The sequence below is a fragment of the Artemia franciscana genome, chromosome 10 (assembly GCF_032884065.1).
Source record: "Artemia franciscana chromosome 10, ASM3288406v1, whole genome shotgun sequence".
In the NCBI taxonomy this organism is placed as follows: domain Eukaryota; kingdom Metazoa; phylum Arthropoda; class Branchiopoda; order Anostraca; family Artemiidae; genus Artemia; species Artemia franciscana.
In genome coordinates, this window is record NC_088872.1 from 43831767 (window position 1) to 43854973 (window position 23207).

Below are 23207 nucleotides of genomic sequence, written 5' to 3' on the forward strand. Positions count from 1 at the left end.
TCACAATTTGATTTTAAGTGATTTGGTGATTGGCAATTATAACAGCATTTGGGTGGGCGTTGGTATTCGTAAACTCGATATATCTCATACCCAATCTTTATACCAAGTCGAAGTGCATTAGCCAGCGCAACAGCGTTTTCAAAAAATGCTCTAACAGCCAAAGAATTGCCTATTCGCTTCGCATGAGTAATATTATTGCAATCAATTAACATTTCCTCATCAAAATTGGTCGGTATACCTTTAATGATTCCAATATATTTTGTTTCTTTTACTTTGACGTCACAATCTCTCATTACATTTGGAACGGCATTGCAAAAGTTCCTTGCAGCAATCTTGTCAATTTGTACCACTAGCTTATCGCCAGAGGGCTTAATGCTGTGAATACATTCATGACCTGGAATAGAGTCTATTATTTCGCGACGCTTGGCAGGATTATCTAATTCTGATGGGACTTTAGAAATAACAACGGTCGTCAGATCGGGATTCAATGACTGAGCGCCAGGGCTGCTAAGAGGGGGGAATTTAAGATCATACGACGAAATCTTCTCACGGATTTGCTTAAGTTCCGAATCAATGCTTACAAGCTTTGAGGCGAAGCTAGAATAAGCCACAGCAGGAATAACAGGAACCTCGGTAGGTAAAATAATCACGTATGTAGGTAAAGGCAAATTTTCGCTGTCGCATTTCTGGAAGATTTCCATCATGTCCTTAATGTGACGGTAATTAGCTTGATCGCCTTGGCGTCTTTGCACACGTTCACCCTCGTAAACATGAGACCAAAGTTCTATTTTAGCCGCCATAATAGACTTCTAATCGAAAAACCCAACAGCATGGTTAGCAATAACTTCATCACTTACTCCTTTTTTAAGATTTGATTGCACGAAATTCAACACCGACGAATGTACATATTCCGTCATAATGGTATAACCAACAAATATGGACAATTAGCCAAAGTCCAAAATCAAATCAAATTATTACTCACCATGCTGTCAAACAGCTAACATCCGATAAAATTAGTTTCAAAATAATCCTTTTCAAAGTAACTGAATTCGTTATTTTCGTCACACTAAAGTAGACCGGTTTTACTCACAGTTCATAAATATCCAATTCAAACCAAATCCTTTTACTTTGAACTCCGAGTCAATATAATCCAGTTATTTGAGATGTTCTCACTCTGAAAGCTAGGTTACAACTAACCTAGTTGTTCAGACAACTAGGTCTGAAAGCTATGCATGACGTACGAAAAGAAAGGAAATAAAAAATGAAAAGAGAAAAAACAAATAGTTGAAAAAACGAGGATTTTATCAGCCAGTAGTAAAATATGAAAAACAAGCAAATATTTCGACAAGGACCTCCGCCAAGTCGTCCTCAGTGCTCAAAAAAAAGAAAACAAAGAAGAAACAACAGCAAAATCTAACCTTTATAAGTGAACTACACGAGAGGAAGAAAGACACTTACTCAGACAACAAAAACCAACTTGAAATCAATGAAAGAGAAGTTACCAATTATATTGAATATGTATCCTTTGCCTTGCAACAGATTTCGCCTGTCTACAGTTTCGGTTTTCATTAGATATGCGGACAGGTAGTCTTAAATTAGACTGGGCGAAAATATTCATAGTCTTTTAATATTGAATTATTATAAATTGGGCTTAGGGAAATATCTCTCGTTTCTCTATTTATAGCCAAATTTATATGTTTTTTTTTATCTCAATTGCCTCTTTAAAAGATTGCGGTAGACCATTTACGGCAGACATTAAAGTTGCCTCCTCAAAAAGAACTAAATGGTCAGGATTTTCGTATATATGCTGGGCCAGAGCTGAATCAAAGTTGTCATTTTTATTTTTCAATCTCAGGGACTTATCTATTGAAATTTTGTGTTCTTTCAATCGTTCCCCTAGTTGTTGATGGGTCCTTCCAATGTAAAATTTTCCACATGAACACGGGACTCTGTAGACAGTACTACCTAGTATAGGGTCCGTTTTATCCTTTCCCGAGTTGAAAAAATGTTCAACTTTTTGTTCAGTTTTGAAAGAAACAGAGAGATTATGTTTTTTTTTTAAATTTTTCCAAGTTTGTCGCTGAGTTTCGAGATGTATGGTAAAGTAGTGAAAGTTTTTTTCTCAATTGCCAGTGTAACTGAATCAAGGGGGACGGGCTTCCTGTTTTCCTGTTTTATCTTTTTTAATCGTCTATCTATTATATTTTCAATGAGGTTGATTGGGTAGCCATTGCAGAATAGAATATCTTTAACATAATCTAACTCGGATTTTACATGATTACGTGAACATATTTTTAGAACCCTGTTGACTAAAGAAATTACTACCTTTCTTTTTACATAAGGAGGGTGATTTGACGAGAAATGTAGATACCGATCATTATGGGTCGGCTTTCTACATATAGAAAAATCCAGGCTAGGAATATTTTTATAATTAAAACATCCAAGAAAGGGAGCTTTCCTGAATCTTCCAGTTCTATTGTAAATTGAAGATTCGAATCAAAATAATTCAAATGTGCCAAAAAATCTTTTAGAGTCCTGACCATGTTCCCAAACAGCAAGAATATCATCAACGAAACGAAGCCAGAGAGAGTATTTTAAGGGGAAACTATTCAAAGCAGACTGTTGCCCAGTCTAATTTGAGACAACCTGTCCGCATATCTAATGAAAACCGAAATTGTAGACAGGCGAAATCTGTTGCAAGGCAAAGGATACTTATTCAATCTAATTGATAACTTCTCTTTCATTGATTTCAAGTTGGTTTTTGTTGTTTGAGTAAGTGTCTTTCTTCCTCTCGTGTAGTTCACTAATAAAGGTTAGATTTTGCAGTTGTTTCTTCTTTGTTTTCTTATTTTTTTTAGCACTGAGGACGACTTGGCGGAGGTCCTTGTCGAAATATTTGCTTGTTTTTCATATTTTACTACTGGCTGATAAAATCCTCGTTTTTTCACCTATTTGTTTTTTCTCTTTTCATTTTTTATTTTTTTTCTTTGTTTTCGTACAACATAAACTCTGATCAGTGATCACCATAAAACACTAAATTAATCTAATAGTACTTAATATTTGAAGACACGGTCATTGAAAAAACGCTTAATACTTGGAAAAATGCATAAATAAAACATTACATTTACTTTATGCTGTAATTCTTTTATTTTTTGTTTTTATTTAACAAAATTTCCAGATACTTTGCTATTCTAAAAATAAACTTAGGGCACGTACTAGTTAAGACACCTGGAAGTATCGACCCATTTTTTCCAAAGATCCTTTCCCTTATCGTAGAAAGCCGGCTTAAGCAATGCACTAAATAATTCTATTTAGCTCTGCAATGTGGGTCACTATATATGTCTTCATTGGCACATCTTTCTTTAGCGCATAATTTAAACCTTGCACTAATTAGCAGGTAGTTAGTCTTGAGCTACATCCACAACGACAAATATCTAGCTGGTAAATTCAGCTTAAAGCAGAACTAGTGCCCATAATTCCCCTTAACATCCTTATAAAACTTTAATGCTTCTGATTTTTTTATCTTCTCACTCCATTTTTGGATCATTTGATTCTCTAGTACTATCTGAATCTCATTCTCCCAATTTGTACTTCCGTTGGTCCTTTGCCTTCATTCCAAACAAAAGAAAACGTGGTTTTGTCTAAAATTTCTTTTATTTTTAATGGCCACGATCATTTTTCCCCTGTGAGAGTAAATCTTCATAAGCTGCATTGAAACTAGTCTGTAATTTTTCGTGGCCATATAACTAGATCGCCATTTAAAAACTGGGAATGAATTGTTCGACCCAGCCCAAACAATCTCTTGAATGTACACTTATTGAATATTCTGTAGCTGAGCCGCTTTTTCCTGTCCCCAAATCTCTACTCTATAATGTAGAATGGGAATTATTCTCGATAAAAAGACCCTTTTATGAAACGAAATTTTTTTATTCCCTTTATATGTGAATTCCATCTTCCATAACATTGGTAAATATATCCAATATACTTAATTTTAAGCACAACTTGTATCTCCTCCCCCCTTAAATGAAAATTTACTTCCACGGTTATCATTCCTAGTGTTAAATACAACTACTTTTGATTTATGAACATTTACCTGAAGGCACTTCATCTTGAGATAATCATCTGTCAAATCCATTAGCTTCTGTAAATTATGCGCTAAATTTGCCACTAGAGCAGTGTTATCCGCAAACAACAGCACTGAGACGTTTCTATTACCTAATCTCACAGCTGGAGCCCATTTTTTGTTAAAAATTCAGTAACGACATTAATAAAAAGACCAAAAAGTCGAGGTGACAAGGCACTTCCCTGCTTTACTCCTTTCTTAACTATAGAAGGTCTCGAAAGACACGACCCACGTACTCTTAATATTGCACTAGTTTCAAAATACATACTCTTAATATTGCACTAGTTTCAAAATACATATTTACAACCAAACGAATAAAACAAGAAGGCAGCCTCACATCATCTAGGCCTTTTTTAAGCAGAACTCTATTAACATTATCAAACGCTTTTTTTTAAGTCCAAAAACGCAACACATAATTTATTTTCTCCTGATCCACACTTTTCAATTAATCAACTTAAAATAAATATTCTATCCGTAGTACTATAACTTTTTCTAAAATCTTCCTGTTCTTCTTTCATAACTCCAAAACCCTCTAGCCAATCATTTAACCGGCTATCTAAAATTTTCTCCAAGGTTTTGCTAAATATAGGAGCTAACGCTATCAGCCTTTAACTCTCAGATCCCTGGGACTCCCCCCTTTAAATATAGGTACCATTATCGATGTTCTCCATGTAGAAGACCATACTCCATTACTAATAATTCTATTAAATAAGTAAACTAACACAGGCAATATCACATTAGGTGACCTCTTTATCAAAATTGCTTGTATTCCATCAGCTCCTGGTCCAGACCTTCCTTTCATATTCCTAACAACTTTCCTAATTCTTCTGACAAAATTCTCTTGCCAAATCATAATCCTTTTCTCTCATAGGGAACAACAAAAAATCGCTCCAATTTTCATTACTTAATTCTATGCATTCTATACTCTCTAAATAAATTGACCAAGTATCGGCGCAGAGCTATCTGATAGGCTTTCTGTTATCAACATTTTTGACCAGAAATCTTTTATATTACCTAGATTGAAAGCTTTCTCCAACTCCTTCTGTTCTTCTCTAAGCTTCTGTCATTTTTTTTTATCAACCTTTTATATTCTCTTATTTTTTCTTTAAATCTTAGTAATAATTTCTGATTTTTCTCAGATGAAGAGTAATGTTTAACTGCCTCTAATAAATCTTACACACATTGTCAAAATAATCTACATTTATTTAATAAGGCAATAAGGCAATCATCAATCAAAGCGGAAATATCCAAGGGTTTTGGGTAGTGATGAGGTTTTTCCCTCCTTGCTTCATTCTGATTGCGTAACCATTTTCTTCTTCTTTCAATGTCAAGAAGTCGCCGTCGGTCCTGGCGTTGAACCTCGGGTTGGTGAAAACGATCTTGAAAATACAAGCGCATAAAAAAAAGGATAAAATTTACATAAGAGAAATTTAGAGAGGAAATACAGGTAAAGTATCAAAAAAGATACATAGGGCAGAAATTACACCAAACAGAAGGAGGGTAGAGGAAGATCTTCGAAATCTCTCGAAGCCTTTACATCAAGGAGCCCCTAGTCTTTCCCCAGAATTCTTTTTTTCCCTCAACCGCACTATATTCGTCTTGCCACAGTTTACCACTAGTTAAAGCTGACAAACTTTCATTTTTCATTGCAACGAGTCTCATACCTTTACATCGAGAGAGGTGGCTTCAATGCACACCCCTTTTATCTGGACACAAAGTTAAAAAGTCATGACTAGTTTTACTTATCCACCGAAATAAAATCCCGATATCCCTTCCCTTCCCCTCAAGTAATGGCTGTCCTCATCAGTACTCATAATTTATTTTTCTATTTTCTTTTTGCAGGGTTTGCCTAATGGTACTAGTGTGACCAAAATAATAAGAAAGGATAGGACAAAATTAATGAAGGTATAAAAGGGAAGAGTCATAATTGCTGCAAGATACATAAGGCTTGTAAAAGCCAACCTGTCTCCATGTTTTTTAAGCACACGAGTGTTCAGTAGCCCCACCCCTCGGACACAACTTCCATAGCTTTATACAGGGCAGCGAAAATGAATCATGTTGATTTTGGCCCAGGACAGAGCTCTGGGGTGTCTAGCTTTTATCCTGCAGACCTGGGTTTGATTCCAAGGATGTTAAACCTTTGACATTTTAGAGCCCTACGAATAAAAGGTTAGGTCCTACGATTAAGGGTTGATTTTTTCAATAGCTCAAACACACAAAAATGATGAATCAAGTACCGATATCAATTTTGGCGGACGAAACATTTCTTCTCATTCGCATTAGTTTATCACCAGCTCTCTAACATAATATTGTAAAACAGTAGAGGACAAAAAGAGGGAAAAACAAGAAAACTCGGTAAAAAAAAAGGCACAGACTCAAGAGGATGAAAGGGTGGCAATTAACTTAAGTTAGTATAAAAAGAAATTCCACTCAGATTTACAGTTATATTTTCCTCTAATACCAACGATCTTTGAGTAAATGACCCTAATCTACAGCCAGGGACCGGAAACTAACCGTGAACAGTAAGAAAGTAAATTATTAGAGATGTTAAGACAAAACCGCCGAAAAGATCTGACAGAATAGATAGAAAGTCAAAGAGGGTACATTCATAGCTAAAAACTAAAATAGCACGGTCAGAGTTATATATCATAGTAGCCTACCAACACATTTACCAAGAATCTTTATCGCCTTATAAGATAATTTTCCCATTTTTATTTTATGAAGATGCGTGTTTATCTCCACCCAGCCTTCGTGTCCAAAATTTTCGTTAAAATTTTTTTTTCTCTTGTGCCTTTTTTTCAACTTGTTGCTAAACCTTGATTTACTGTCGTACTGCGTCGGTCACAAATAAATAAACAAGTTCATTAATAGTGCAACATAAAAAAACCATGGCTCAGAAGCATCATTGGCTTTTAGGGTATAATATACATTGGTACTATTCATGTACAAAAAGCTCATATTGTGTTAATGAACACCAATGACCGTCATCATATTCTTACTTTCTATAATTGGTAGGTTTCTGTAACAGCGAGCAATCGCAGTCTTGTGGGTTTGAGATCATCACAAAAGAGTAAGCTTTTTTATGCCTGAAGCCTGAAGGCAAGCGACCAATTTTCGTTACAGGCATTGGATACCGTAGTCAGGTTTCATTAGAAGCTGCCAGAATTTATACGCAGTTGCTAAGCAGACCCAGTTTTGAGTCACAATGGATCAGATGAAACTTGAAATGTAATCTTTGTGTGTGTGTAAGGGGGGGGGGGTCGTAAAGGGACTTTTTTGTTATGCACCAAACTCTTTTTTCTTTCTTTTCTCCCTATCGTTCAATAGTCTATTTTTCTAGTCGAATTATATTTAGACTAAAACCACAGAGAAAACAAAGACAGTTTAACTATAATTCTAAAGCAAAACATATGTTTTAATTTCATTGGTTTACGCCTGTGAGGTATTTCTGTAAGCCAGTCAGAAAGAGAAGCCGTCAAAACATTCCAATCTTCTTAAAAGCTGATTGGTTCCTCAGTAAAAATTTTTAAGCCAGTAAAAAACTGATTTTTAAAAAATGATAACACTTCTTTTTACTCTTTATATTATATACTACAACTTGATTTTTCTTCCATATTTATTAATCCTGGTAAACGTCGAGTCAGGAATTCTAGGAAGAATTCCAGCCAGTTTCTTCTATTTTAGCATAATTAGCAGAGTTCTACTTTAAATAATGAAATATTTTATAATCAAATGAAATGAGACAAAAAAGGGTAGATTAATTCTAAGCTTTCTAATACAGGAGGAGAGGGGATCACTCTGGCCTGACTTATTAATTGATTTGTTGTATTGTTCATTGTATTTTAGAGTAGTCATTTGCAAAAACAAATACTTGATTTTTGTTACTAATATATTCAGAACAAGATATATTATGTTTGTGCGAATAGTAGCATGTCCTCTTCTTATTTCTGTTATGGTTTTATCATAGGTCAAATAAAAATTACAGATACATCACATTCAAGCTACGAGTATGCCACAAGAATTTCAACAAATTTTCAAAGCTAACATTCGAATATTCGGATAAAAATATAGCAAGTTTCAAATCGATCTGGTTCGCTTATTTCGTTAGATTTCACAAGCAATTCAACAAGAATTCGATCTGAACCAACAGATACACATGCCTCTGTAAGATTAAGATTATATGAAAATGGCCTTTAAGACTTTATATCCTAAAAAAAGTACCTTCTCCCAATAAGTCAAGCGGTTGAAGTTGCCAAGCAGGAGAAGGCTCACGTTGCCAACGATGTGAAGGCAGGAATTGAACTTCCTCACTTTCCTGTGGTTGAGAATGGCCCGGCTCATCTCTAGAACAAAAAATACTTAAGAAATAATGGATAAAACGTTTAACTACGACAGTGTAGAAGATAAAATAAAAAATCCTGAGTGTTTTTGGTTTATCTCTGGAAATAATTATCAACAGAAAAAAAAAAATAAATAAAACTCTATAAATATACAAAGAAATATTTTCTATCTTTTTTAGAAACAATCTGTATATATTTTACTCTCTCGCTTCATATTATCTTTCAATGATCCTTTTCGTATCTTTTAGTCGATCATTTTACGGTTTTCTTTTTTTTTTCGATGATATAGGTTTTCAAATACAAAGCCAAAATATTTAGGCCTTTTTAGTTTAATTTGTTCTCTATCTTAGTTAAAACCTTTATCCATAACTTATCACGATAAATAGAAGTTCAAATAGGGATAAATCCTTATAATAGCAAGTGATAAATTTCACAATCACCATCATCAGTAGTAATACTGAACTAAAACAATTAAAATCAATAATTTACACGATAAATGTTTTGAGCAAGTGGTTAGTGTCAATCTGTAAACCTCTTTTGTCCACACAAATTTCTTAGATTAAAAATTAATCGACTTTCGTCGAAAAACCAAAAGAAGTAGAAATTTCTTAAAGCTCTTTGCTTCAAAGCTTCGACATTGTATCAAAGCACACAAACATTGATGTAGAAGCAGCCGAAACTTTTCAGTAAGGTTGTGCAACCAGTTCTCTTATTTTATCAATTCAGAAAAAAAAATTCGAACAAGTAAATTGTTTACCCATGAGGGTCCCTTTATCTCCATTGCCAGATATTTTTTTTTTTTTTAATATTAAAACAGTTGCGTTAGATTAATTTTTTAAAATATAATTTTTAGGGTCGGTATATGGTTGACATAATTTCAGAATGGAATTATGGGGAGGAGGAATTAAAAGAATTTTTGGAACATCTCAATTGTTTGGGGGGGGGGGGGGTGCTTTAAATTTTACTGTTGAATTAGAACAGGATGGGAAACTTCCTTTTCTTGATGTTCTTCTTTTAAAAAATGAAAATAGTATGGATTTTAAAATGCACAGAAAACCGAATAATAAGAATAAATTTTTGTCGCTTAGCTCCGGGCACGCTCGCCAAGTAAAAATTGGTTTGATCATTTCTTTAACTAACAGGATCTTTAATATTTGCTCTCCGAATTTTTTGAGTTGTCTTTTCTAAGAAAAATGCTAACAAGTAACATGTATCTAGAGTGGTTAATTAACCAGACTTTTTCAAAAGGAAAAAAAAAAGTTTCTTGAGATTTCTAAGGAAGTCTTGGAGACAACTCAGGAGAAGGATGTTTTTTCTTCCTTACCATATGCACCTGGGCTGAGTTAGAAACTTAAAAGAAATTTTACACAGTAATTGTCGAAAGGTAGCTTTAAAGAGTAGTAACACTATGGGTAATAAATTCTGGGAAGGATTTAATGTCATAAGGGCGACAAAGTGGGGTCTATCAGATAAAAAGTACTTGCGGAAGCTCATATGTTGGACACACTAACCAGAATTTGGAAACGAGATCTAATTTTGTACATAAATTATTGCTTCTAATTGTTCTAGTTTAGTATTATTGCGGATTGCAGTCACTGCATATGTGACCGAAATATCTAGTATTTTTATGAAATTTATCACTGTCTATTAGAAGGATTTTATCCCTATTTAAACTTTTATTTATTGTCATGAAAAAGCAGTGGGGTCTTCAAAATTATCTACACCATTACTTATATTATTTATATATTTTCATTTTATTTATTAATAAAAAGGCGGTATAACAAAAACATGAATACAATCTAGTATTTCCTGTTTCTTTGTATCTTTTCGGTGTAATAATTATGTAAATTATTATAATTGATGTAGTTGGTAAAATTAGAGCAGTAATAAATGTCTGATAGGAAAATATTTTAAACCTTGAACCAAAAAACACCAAACGTCAGATGACGTTGATGTTTTTTTAACACTAACGCCAGTTTCCACTATTATTACTTCCCATACTCTTTATCACAGTAAAATAGGTACAATAGAAGAGCGTACATCCTCTGCTACATAGTCAAATAGGTTACGGTCAGAGTCAAATACCAGAGTCAATATCGCAATTAATATCAAGCATACAGGTCAAAAATTAACAGTTAAACTGGTCATAGATAAATATCGCAATCAAAGTCCAATAGCCAAAGACAAACAGTTCAATCACAATCAAATAGGCAGAGTGAAATATCACAGTTGAACAGGCCACAGTCAGCATTTGAAGAGACAAAGTTGTGCATCACCCGTAAGTCTTTTAAGCATTACCACATTTGCCAAGAATCTTCATCACCCTCTAAAACAATGTTCATGCGAACTATCATACAGTGTTACCTAATACGAGTCAAGACTGCCATCTTCATCATAAGTAGGTACAGTCTTCATTTCAAATACTTTGATTAATAATCTTCTTTTTTTCAATGGAGTTTATGGGAAATATCTTCTTTTTCATTTTTGCTTTTCTATTTTTTGTTTCGTTAATATTTACTTTCGTTAATAATAACGTTCCCCTCCTAAAGGTGTTTTTTTCACTTTTCTTAGGGGTAATAGCAGTTCAGGCAATTTCGCATTTTGTCAGTAACAAAATTTACGGGTAAATGAAGAAAAAATAAGAAAAATAACAGTAGACAATGAAAAGATAGAGCAATAACAAGGATCACTTTTAACAAGAGACTGGGTTATTCACGACCTGAAAATTATCCTCATAACATTTTTTCTTTTTGTTTCTCTTTTTCTTCTTCGTTTTTCAATCAGCATAAATAGCCAGTGTGATCTTAGGTTCTACTTAAAAGTGAGTTCACCTAAATTAACTCATATTTTACTATGCATGCACATCGACAAACTTCGCCAGATTTAACTTTCCTCTAGCCTTGTAATTATCGGCACCTTCAATCAGACAAATAGACAATACGCATTAAGTGCCCTTGATTAAATAAGCATTAAAAGAATTAAAACAAGGATTGAAACAAGTAGTCACCGGAGCGGCTACGTGCCAGGGTGGAAGTATTCTGCACCTTATTTTTAAAAACGTGAGAAACTATTATTATCTCCCCATTCCCCGCCACCTTTGGGTTCTCGTCAAGCCCTGATCACTAGAACATTCTTTGGCAAGCAAAAAAGGCAAGCAAAAGCCGAGGAAAAACAAAATGACTATTTTAGCGGAAGCAGTTGCAGCAGCCGAAGATTCTAAACCAAATCATCACCATCAACCGTGTCAGTTGTCGGTAAATTGTCGGTCAAACTCGTTCGTAAGTCTGCGATGTTTTTAGCCAAACTTTGGAATCGATGGTCAATCAGTGGTTCACTGAACAGACATTTCTCGGTGCACAGAAGCATTTCTGTGTTCGTGTTGTTTCAAAAGTTAAAGGATCTAAAATTTGCAATATGCTGAGACGTATATTAAACACAAAGAACTTTACAAATTTTACAGAATCTTTATTCTACCGACTACTTCCACAAGTATTACCGTCGCTTACTACTCCTCTACTACTACTAACAACTCACTGCAACACAAAGCCGCCTGAGGCCAACACAACTATGCAAGCTCCTTCTTCATCCCAATGTATTAAGTCACCCCCTTTAATCCCTCCCAAGAAGTTCTCATTTCCCTTAAATCTTTTCTTACGACATCCTCTCCATTCCGTTCAGGACGACCTGCTAAATGTTCGTTTCCCTAGACCGTTGGCTGACAAGGACGATCTTCAGCAATCTGTTATCCTTGATCTGCAGAACGTTTCCTAGCCATCTCAATCTTTCTCTTGTTATAGCCCTAGAAAGTGGGATTGAACTATGTTTTTCGTAGAGGTTACTGTTTGAGATATGATCAGTTGATACCCATCGTCACCTGACCCATTCAATATGGTTGCCTGTTAGCATGTAGCTGCTATTTATTGCGGCTTTACCGCTTAGTAGTTAAATAGTTACATTGCTCATTTATTGGTAGTTGAATTTTCTTTTGCTCATTTATTTTGTAGACTACCGAAAGGCTATTGAGTTGACCCAAAATCTTCTTGCAGCTCACGATCTCAAGGCCATGAGTACTCGTAAGTCTACTCTCCTATTTGTAGTCGATTTTACTAGGGCAACTGTATCAAAAAGTTTCCACCCTTTTTCCAATGGTTGCTCGAATCAGAATAGACAGAATTTAAATGTGGTGTATCACAAGGCCCTAAACTAGCTGCTTTGATTTTCCTTGCTGTTATCAATTACGTCCCTCCTGGTTTCAATGATCGGTTCAAATACATCGTTGATTTGTCAGAACTTCGTGAATACAGTCGAAGCTTCACAGGCTGTGACTCAGTTTGAACAAAACCTTTTCGACGGTTTCAAAACAGAACGTACTGTAATCAGCCTTTCAACTCAACGAAAGCACATAAAACAATTCTGAGTTTCAATCTGCTAAAACGCGATTTCTCCAGCACCAAGCGATTCCTCTTTTCTTTTACCTCAGCTCCCACCTGGTGGGTATCCCATTTAGTGTTGACTGCTCGTCTGACATGCACAAGAGGTCAGAAGCGAAGCTGTGCTTTGTGAACGTTAGTAGTACTGCGGTAAAAAAAAAAAAAAAAAAAAAAAAAAAAAAAAAAAAAAAAAAAAAAAAAAAAAACTTGGCTCACGTACAACCACTAATGATAAGTGACTCCAAAAACTTGCTCGCACACAACCACTATTAGTAAATGACTCAAAGACGTGGCTCATGCACAACCACTAATGGTAAGTGACTCCAACGGCTTGGCTAATATACACCCTCTATTGGTAAGTGAATCTTAAGAACTTGGTAAAATATAAAAAGACTCACGCTTTCTCAAATAATTGACAAGAAGAACATTTGGCACATAAATTTGCGTAGACTATCTTTCAATGTTGAAAAAGACTCGATTTTCAAACAGCTGATGGTTGTGAACCGTACAAGTAACGAAAGTAAGCGAACCCTAAAAACCAGAACTTCCAAAACCCGTAAAATGAATACTTTTCATACTTGTTAAAAATAATGGTGGAATGGAAGAATTGGAGCTGTTGAAAATGAAACATGTTAAGAAAACATTTCTCACTTCATAATATGGAGAATAATTCTAGTTAACACATTTGGACTAAGATTCCAAAACACATTACCCTTTCCTCTATAATGTGCAAATACATAACCCAAATTATATAGTTCCCATGTGCTTTCAGCTTTTTGATTTCGTCCGCTTTGATTCGATTTACGGGTAGATTGATTGAAGCACAGGATTAACGTATGGCAAAATGCATAGAAAATATACAATTTGGGCTATCTGCGCAGTAGTGGGGTTGGAGGTAAAGTATAGAAGAATCGCAGTCAAAATGAGCTAATTACAATTATTCAGCACATTATGTTTTCTTAATTAATTTCCTTCTCAGTGGTCCCGATTCTAGGCTTACACTGCCTTCTTTATACGATTTCAGAACTCACCAATTGCTTCTGGGGGAAATTACCTTTTGAGCCTTTAAGCGGGTAAAAGGTATCAAAACTTTATATAATTTTGAAAACCAAAATTATGTATTTTAGCGTAACAAATAAAAGGTACCAAAAAAGATACGGAATTTCAGAAGAAAAAGGCAAAGCACCAACCTCAATTTTTTTTAATTTTAAATAAATTCAGAATATCCACCAAAGCAAAAAATTTAATTCGGCTTCCCATAGGCTAGAAGGCACAGACAAAATTTCTTACCCATGTCGTAATTCATCCCGTGAGCAGGATGGGAAATGAAGAGAAGAGCCAAGAGGCTTTATTTCCACATGGTCTTTACTTCGTAGGCGTTCTTCACGTTCAGGAAAACGATCTTGAAAATACAAGCGCATAAAAAAGGATAAAATTTTTATAAAAAGAAAATATACGAAAGGAAATACGGGTAAAGTATCAACAAAGATACATAGGGCAGAAAGTGCACCAAACGAAAGGAGGGTAGAGAAGATTTTCGAAATCTCTCGAAGACTTTACATCATGGAGCCTCTATTCTTTCCCCAGAAAAAAAAATCTTTTTTTCCCTCAACCGAACTATATTCGTCTTGCCACAGCTTACTACTAGTTAGAGCTGACAAACTTTCATTTTTCATTGCAACGAGTGTCATACCTTTACATCGAGGGAGGTGGCTTCAATGCACACCCATTTTATCTTGACACAAAGTTAAAAAGTCATGACTAGTTTTACTTGTCCACCGAAATAAAATCCCGATATCTCTTCCCTTCCCCTCAAGTAATGGCTGTCCTCATCAGTACTCATAACTTCCTTTTCTATTTTCTTTTTGCAGGGTTTGCCTAATGGTACTAGTGTGACCTGGTTGTGCAAACACAGCCAAGAGCCTTACATCCCTCTAAAATAATTTGTCCGTTCTCGCATTATGATACAGTTGTAATTTTTTTTTTAGCTTTAATTTAAATGTTACAAATCATTCAATTCCACTCCACCAATATGAAGAAAAGGTTGGGATTAGTCAAATGGCTGCTTAAGACAAGCCTACTTGAAAACACGCAACTAAATAGAATTTGCTTTCACTGCTATAAACCATGATGTGCTCCTTGGTGATTTTACATTGGCTAAATAAACGAGAAAACTTGAAAACATACATAAAAAAAATAAAAAAATTACGCATCAAAGATATATATGATTAGTCTCTTAAGAGAATTAGGTTGTGTTCGCAACTTCCGACTTTCAAATTTCAAACAAATCAAGATTGATGAATTGTCACCAACATTTGGGGAGTATATATAGATAAGGCGCCAACAAAGGCTTATAAGTCTATATCCACCATCCTAAAAAAAACGGTATGAAACATTATTGGAGAAAATGGTTTATAGATTTGTCAAAAACGACCTGTAAAATTTTGTTGGTTTTCTGTTTTTTTTTTTGTTCTTTTTCTTCTTTTTGCACAGTACTTATTGGAGTATATTTGATTTATTGAATTTTATTGAATTTATTTAACATGCTTAACTTGTTTCTTCTGTTAATTTAGTGCTTAATTGAAACATATGTATTCCCCTCTTTTACTGGACTGGGGGCCTATAAGGAATTAGAAGAATATATTTACTGTATGATAAAATAATTTTGAGTAAATCTTATCTATCTATCTAGCGCAAAATAACATGAAAATCTGAAATCTGAAGAACAAAAAACTTGAAAATCTGTTCATTTACAAATGTGGACGACTTCAAGAGTTTTACAGCTCAGAGCATTACCTTTATACTTGTTTAAAAATTCAATTCATTCACTGATTAACGACGCTTCTTGATTACATAAAGAGGCCCAATTTTAAAATTTCTAACAAAACTAAAAATATTTCCGACAGGGGTAAAGCTAGGGTTTAGAGTTAGGGGGAGAGTATAAAGAACGAACCGACAAGATCGTCCAGCTTAGCGACAAATGCGGACACGTAAGCTAATTAAGACCCTAAAGACGCCCAGAAGGTCGGCAATGCGCATCCACGCCTTGGAACTCACCATTTACCTGCGCCCCTGGTTTCCGAGTGTTTATTAACAAATACTATGCTTGCAATTAAATTAGACAAACCGCAAAATGTATTCGATGGTAATTACCAAGAGCAAAGAAAGGAAATAAAATTTTTAAAGAAGAAAGAAAGGGGTTTATCCATAAACATAATAACGCATTATGTTCTTGTAAATTATGGACACATTTATATTTTTCGCCTTATTTTGTTGTTTATAGCCCCTGTAACCACGTTATTATTTTTCTTAATTAGTGGTCTGCTTTTAATTACTTTTTAATGTTTTTTAAGACTCAAAATGTGAATTTGGCAAGGTTAGGGCTAGTAAATAAACCAAAAAAAAAAAAAAAAAATCGGTTACTCACCTCTGAAATGATCAAACGTTTCTTGGCTGATGACACAGTCATCTAGTTCTACTTTGATGACTACGAATACAGTCGGCACCGGTAGATGTTTTAAATACCGCAAATGGCTTCTCAACTCAGGGGTCATTGAATATGTTTCTTGTTGAATAATTTTTCCACTAAGAACACGCGGAGCTGTTTGCAGACTACCATATTCATGTTTCAACATTTGAGAGCAAACATCATGTAGGTAGATGTTCTGTCCGTCATCAGCTAAAAAAAAGAAGCACGTCCAGAAGCACCAATCTCGCCAAAGCACTGAACCCCCCCCCCCCCCCACCTAACTCCCCCAAAGAAAGCGGACCCAGTCCGGTTACGTCAATCACGTATCTACAACAATTATTAGTGTTTTCTAATATTTCCAGTTTCTCCCTCCAACTCCCCCCAATGTCAACAGATCTGGTCGGGATTTGGAATAAGAGCTCTGAGACATAAGTTCCTTTTAAATATCAAATTTCATTAAGATACGGTCACTCGTTCTCAAGTTAAAAATAGCTCAATTTTTCTAATTTTTCCAAGTTAACAACCCCCCTACCAATTATGTCAATTTCGTATCTATAACTTATGCTTATTCTTCCCATCATGTTCCATCCCGATTTCTCCACTCTAACCATTTTCCAAGATTTCCGGTTTCCAGGATCTCAGTTCCTTCCTCCAACCCTCTATGTCCCCGGATCCAATTCGAACTGAAAATGGAGCATCTGAGATATAAGATTCTTCTATATATCAAGTTTCATTAAGATCCGATCACCCATTCGTAATATACTTTCGTTTTCACGTTTTCAAAGAATTCCAGTTTCCCCCTCCAACTCCCTTCAATGCCACCAGATCTGGTCGGGATTTAAAAAGAGAGTTCTAAAGCACAAGATCCTTCTAGATATCAAATTTAATTAAGATCTGATAAGCCGTTCGTAAATTACAAATAGGCTATATTATTTTTTTTTGATTTTTCAGAATTACTCCCCCCCCCCCAACTCCACAAAAGAGAGCGGATCTGATTTGGTTATGTCAGTCACCTATCTTGGACTTGTGCTTAGTCTTTCCGCCAAGTTTCATCCTGATCTCTCCGCTTTAAGCGTATACCAAGATTTCCGCCCTCCCCCTAATGACACTGGATCTGGTCAGGATTTAAAATCAGAGATCTGAGTTTCGAGGTCCTTCTAAATATGAAGTTTCATTATGATACGATCACTCTTTCGTAAGTTAAAAATACCTCATTTTCTCAAATTTCTTATAATTAATCCCCCCCCCCAACTCCCCCAAACAGAGCAAATCCATTCCGGTTATGTCAATCACGTATCTAGAACTTGTGCTTATTTTTCCCACCAAGTTTCATCCTTATCCCTCCACTCTAAGGATTTTCCAAGATTTTAAGTTCCGCCCTCCCCCCAACTTCACCTTCAACGGATCCGGTCGGGATTTAATATAAGAGCTCTGAGGCATGATATCCTTCCAAACATCAAATTTCATTAAGATCCGATCACTCCTTTGTAAGTTAAAAATACCTCATGTTTCTAATTTTCATTATTAACCCTCCCCCCCCCCCAAGAGAGCGGATCCGTTCCGGTTATGTCAATCACGCATGTAGGACTTGTGCTTATTTTCCCACCATGTTTCATCCCGGTCTATCCAATCTAAGCGTTTTCCATGATTTTATGCCCCCCCCCCCCAATGTCACCAGATCCAGTCAGGATTTAAAATAAGAGCTCTGAGATGCAATATCCTTCCAAACTTCAAATTTCAATAATATCCGATCTCTCTTTCTTAAGTTAAAAATACCTCATTTTTTCTAATTTTTCTGAATTTACCCCCCCCCCCCAACTCCTCCAAACAGAGCAGATCCATTCCTGTTATGTCAATAACCGATCTGGGACTTCTGATTATTTTTCTCACCATGTTTCATCCCGGTCTCTCCACTCAAGCATTTTCCGAGATTTTATGCCCCCCCCCCCTCAATGTCACCAGATCGAGTCAGGATTTAAAATAAGAGCTCTGAGATGCAATATCCTTCCAAACTTCAAATTTCAATAATATCCGATCTCTCTTTCTTAAGTTAAAAATACCTCATTTTTTCTAATTTTTCTGAATTTACCCCCCCCCCCCTCCAACTCCTTCAAACAGAGCAGATCTATTCCCGTCATGTCAATAACCGATCTGGGACTTCTGCTTATTTTTCTCACCAAGTTTCATCCCAATCATTCTACTCTAAGCATTTTCCCAATATTTTAGCCCCCCCCCCCTCCAACTTTCCCAATGTCACCGGATCTGGTCGGGATTTAAAATCAGAGCTTGAGACACGATATCCTTCCAAACATAAAATTTCATTAAGATCCCATTGCCCATTTGTAAATTTGAAATACTCCATTTTTTTGCCACATTAACCGGCCCACTCACCCCCTCCCCAGATAGTCAAATCGGGAAAACGACTATTTCTAATTTAATCTGGTCCAGTCCCTGATGCATCTGCCAAATTTCATCGTCCTAGCTTGCCTTGAAGTGCCTAAAGTAGCAAAACCAGGACAGAACAACAGACAGACTGACAGAACTTGTGATTGCTATATGCCACTTGGTTAATACCAAGTGCCATAAAAAAAAACATTGTCTTTTATTCTAGCAAAAAGGTTGATTCAACAGCTTCGGTTATAACTAAAAAGGAAGCAAAAACTCTGAGGTCCATTATTTTCTTTCATCATTGCTAATTTACACTATTATGCCTTTTTACTTTTACGTTTAGATGTTAGTGTGCATTTAACTCAACCTTCATTACACTCAACTCAGATTCTGTTTGCTTCAACTCTCGTTTTTCTCAAACACGCTTCTATCAACTCTCACTCAACTCAAACCCTATTCAATTCAAACTATACAACTCAGCCCTATTCAACCCAGTCTAACATGTCACAGAGGTTGAGCTGCATTAGGAATGAGTTAAATGAGGGTTGAATTGCACAGTGTTTGAGCTGAAAGAGGGTCGAGTTAAACAAGGGTTAAGCTACACGGAATCTTTAGATCTAAATAAAAATCAAAAGGGCAAAAAAGTATTACTTAATTTAGTATTACTTTGAATTTCTCTAGTTATGGTGGGTAAAGCTGCACTGTCAGTGGTGCTTCGGTTTAAATTATTTATATAGTTTATCACAGCTGCAAATTATTCTGTTTATGCAAATTTCCTCTGGTTATAATCAGAATGAAATCAAAAATGGGACTAAGGGCCTGAAGAATCATGTTCAATAGCAGCACATTGAACAAATCCATGCCTCTATTCGTCAGTTTTTGCCAGATAAAGTGTACTGTTGTCTGTCATAATATCAACACCAAGTTTTCCTGGGATGCCAAATAAAAACAATAGGCCTGCTAAGGAATTAGGCTACGAAACATTGCACACAAGTCCTTTCAATCTTACCTAGCTCTACTTATTCTCCAAATTTGGCTAGCCTTTTGAAGCTCATAAAGAAAAGTTTTAAACATAAAACATTGACTCAAGTTAAAATATATTTATATTTGGAGCAGAATTGGTGATTTATAACTTTATGTGTTCTTCTTGAATAGACCACCTATTCACAATGGCATTAAGCAGAGCATTTAGGCTAAAAGCCAATTGAATCTAAAGACACGTTTCAACTTCTACTTTAGCAAATCTGCCAGCATACCAATCCTGAAACGCTTGTAGTCTCCAATCTGTATGCTGTCAATGGGGATTGGTCTCCATTAAAACCGGATTTGCTTAATGGAGCTGCAGATTTGCAGAATCTACCAAATGGAAACCTACTATAACCTAATAAAAAATTCCAACTTCGCTGCAGAGCCACCCCCAAATCCCTGACTTTTCTCAGGCTCTGCATCCTTTGTGTCCAAGAAAACTTAGTAAGGATTAAGATAGAGTAAGACTAAACAATCACCTTGATAAAAATAATGGATTTCTTGTTCTTCAAGTTCAAGTTCTTCCATCATATCAAAATCTTCCAAAGGAACTTCTGCCGAATTCCCCCGCTTCTGCAGCCGAACTTCTGCCGCTAGCTGATTCTCCCGCTTCTCTAACAAGCCAAGCGCTTCCTTTATAAATTTTGCTTTCTTGTTTTGGTCATCCTCATTGTGTGATTTTTGGAACTCCAGTTCTCTTCTTTCACGACGTACAACATAGTCAGTGACCTTCAAAGAAAAATTATTTAGAAACATAATGATTATAATATGTTGTCTAATATGTATGTCTTTCAGCGTGTCTGTCTGCCTTCAACTTCAACCTATTCTTTATTCAACTTAAAAAACACAAAATTGACAAACTGATCACGACATTGATCTTTTCGATCAATGTCGATGAATCCCTAGCTTTAACTGTTATAGCTGCATCATCTGCAAATAAAATTGCGTGGCTAATATTCTCATGCAAACCTCATGGAGAAGAATTTCATGATTTAAAGTGTGAAATGCTTTTTTTTATATCATAGAAAACAGTAGCCACATGGCAATTATCATCTAAACAATCATTTATTTCTAACAAAAGAGCTGCAACTGCTTGTTCTGTCGAACGGTTTGCCCTAAATCCAAATTGATATTTGGTAAAGAAATTTATTTTATCTAAATAGCTGGAAATCCTTCCTTTATCCTTCCTGGAAACACTTATATATAGATAATATAGCGATAATATAGAATATGGCGATAAATATAGATAATGGCGATAAAATCACAATTGGACGATAATTACTTATATCTGATCTATCGCCTTGTTTATACAACGGAATTACTCGGGCAATTTTCCATCTACTAGGAAATATACCTGAATTGATGCTCAAATTGAAAATGTGGATAAGTGGTTCAAAAATAACTCTGACAATACTCTGTAACAAATTTGTTGATAATTCATTCATCTCAGTCTATTCAAATACTCCCTCTTTAAACATATTTCCTTACGACATCCTCCCAGCCCAATTGGGGAAAAACAGCTTTTCATTTGGCCCTAGACGGTTGGGGGACAAGAACAATCGTTGGCGATTTGTCATCACTCATGCGCAGAAGGTTCCCTAGCCATCTCAATCATTCTCTCATTATAGGCCTAGATAACGGGATTGAACCACACTTTTCGTAGAGCATACTATTTGTGATACGGTCAGTCAGTCGAGTTCCCCAAAAAATCCGTAAGCAATTTCTCTAGAAACAATCCAGCAAATCTTCCTCTGCTTCCTCAGAGCACACACACTTCACTGTAGCTACCAATATTCTAACCTTGATTCACAAACATATCTTCCAAACTGTTTTCAACTGTGAAAAAACACCCTGGACCTTGACTATTGTATTTTTAGCATCTTCATTGCACCCACCATTCTTACTAATAATTATAATTATAAAAGAATTGATGACAAGATTTCTATCCAACAACTTTCAGTGAATGCACAACTTCCACCCTTCAAAAGAAAAGAAGGTATATCATTACACCTTGTTTTTATCCAAGACAGTACGAAACACGCTCCATCCACTACATCATGTGTCTATTTTATCTGCCTCTTTCAAACTTGTATTCCTAGTCTCAAACACAAAATTCAGAAGCCTCCATTTTTTTGCTATATTTCAATTCTAGGTTTGTAGAGTAGGATTTTGACCATCCCTATAGCAGTTCGATTTATTCGTTGATGTACACTAGAAAACTTTCAAAAGTATTGTAACTGTGCCTTTACTTTGAGAAATAAGTACAGGATGATGAATAAAAAGCATGTCTTTCTATTGGAAAGATAAGCAGGAGGCATTTCTGTAACTCCTGATCAATAAAATGGGCAAACGTGCTAGAAAAAATGTACAAATAAATTCCTAAAAATTTGAAAAGAAGCATTTAAGGGACAAATTTTACCTCCCTGGTAAAAAATCACTTCACTAAAATACTCTTATTTTCTGTCTAAAACTTGAATATTATGGTAATTCAAATTTTTCTAAAGGAAGCCACTCCTTTGGTGCACACTATATTCAGGTTCAGAGTCAAAAGCAGCTAAGCTCTGCACTAGTTTGATTATTTAAATGCTTAAATTAGAAAATACGCATTATAACAGTTTCAAACAATATGTTACTCCATTTTATTTGAGAAAGAAATATCAGCTCAAGAACAAAAGCGAGAGGGGGGAGTCTATTAAGAATCTACTCAGTTCTAGATCCAGAACTATCCACATATAAGACCCACATAGACTAAATGTATGTTTGTGATGCAGCCTGAGTAATACAACATGGAGGAGGTCCTAAGAAAGATCAAAGAGAAACATGTACATATTTCAAAGAAAAGATTCTTCTTGAAAAAGATCCTTCAGATCCATCCAAGGCTTTGTTTATTATTACTACTACTAACAGTTCATTGGAAAACTATATTCAGTGTATTCTACTAGTAGTGTATTCAAAGCTTCACTATCCATCCCCTTCCATTAAGTTCCGATTTTCTTTTGTATCCCTTTTTATACCCTCTTTCCATCCCAATCGTAGACCACTCGATTTTATCCTGACCAATTGGCATTTGACCATTTTTTTTTTTTTTTTTTTTTTTTTACCGACTTGAATTTCGTTGAAACGGATAGCCAAAAACCCAATTGAGATTTTTATGCCAATAAAAGAAGGAAGTTTTAGAGTCTCAAAATTTTTGTTTTCATATATGCCCTCTGTTTTACTTTGGTAATAGTTACAAAGATTACCTCCTGAGAAGTAGCCAGAACAAGTTTTTGGCCTCTTTCATTGTTCATTCAGCCCAATTCTTTTGCTGGCGATTGATTTATAAAGCGAGGCACCATTGATTTTTCTTCCCGAAACATCAGCTGGAACGTAATCTTTTGTTCAACTTTGTACGAGGGCCGAGCAACATAGATGGCACTGGAAAAATAACA

At 35.4% G+C, this 23207-nt stretch overlaps 1 protein-coding gene across 1 annotated transcript; it reads right to left on the reverse strand.

The window, feature by feature from the left end:
• Window positions 1–5305: 5305 nt before the first annotated feature.
• Window positions 5306–23174, reverse strand: LOC136032229 (uncharacterized). Its single transcript, XM_065712448.1, has 6 exons — window positions 23019–23174; window positions 20256–20505; window positions 16321–16572; window positions 14184–14295; window positions 8345–8466; window positions 5306–5502 (listed from the first exon to the last, which is right to left on the reverse strand). Exons 1-6 carry the CDS (start codon window positions 23064–23066, stop codon window positions 5309–5311), a joined length of 978 nt encoding a protein of 325 aa, XP_065568520.1. The 5' UTR covers window positions 23067–23174; the 3' UTR covers window positions 5306–5308.
• Between the last annotated feature and the right edge of the window lie 33 nt (window positions 23175–23207).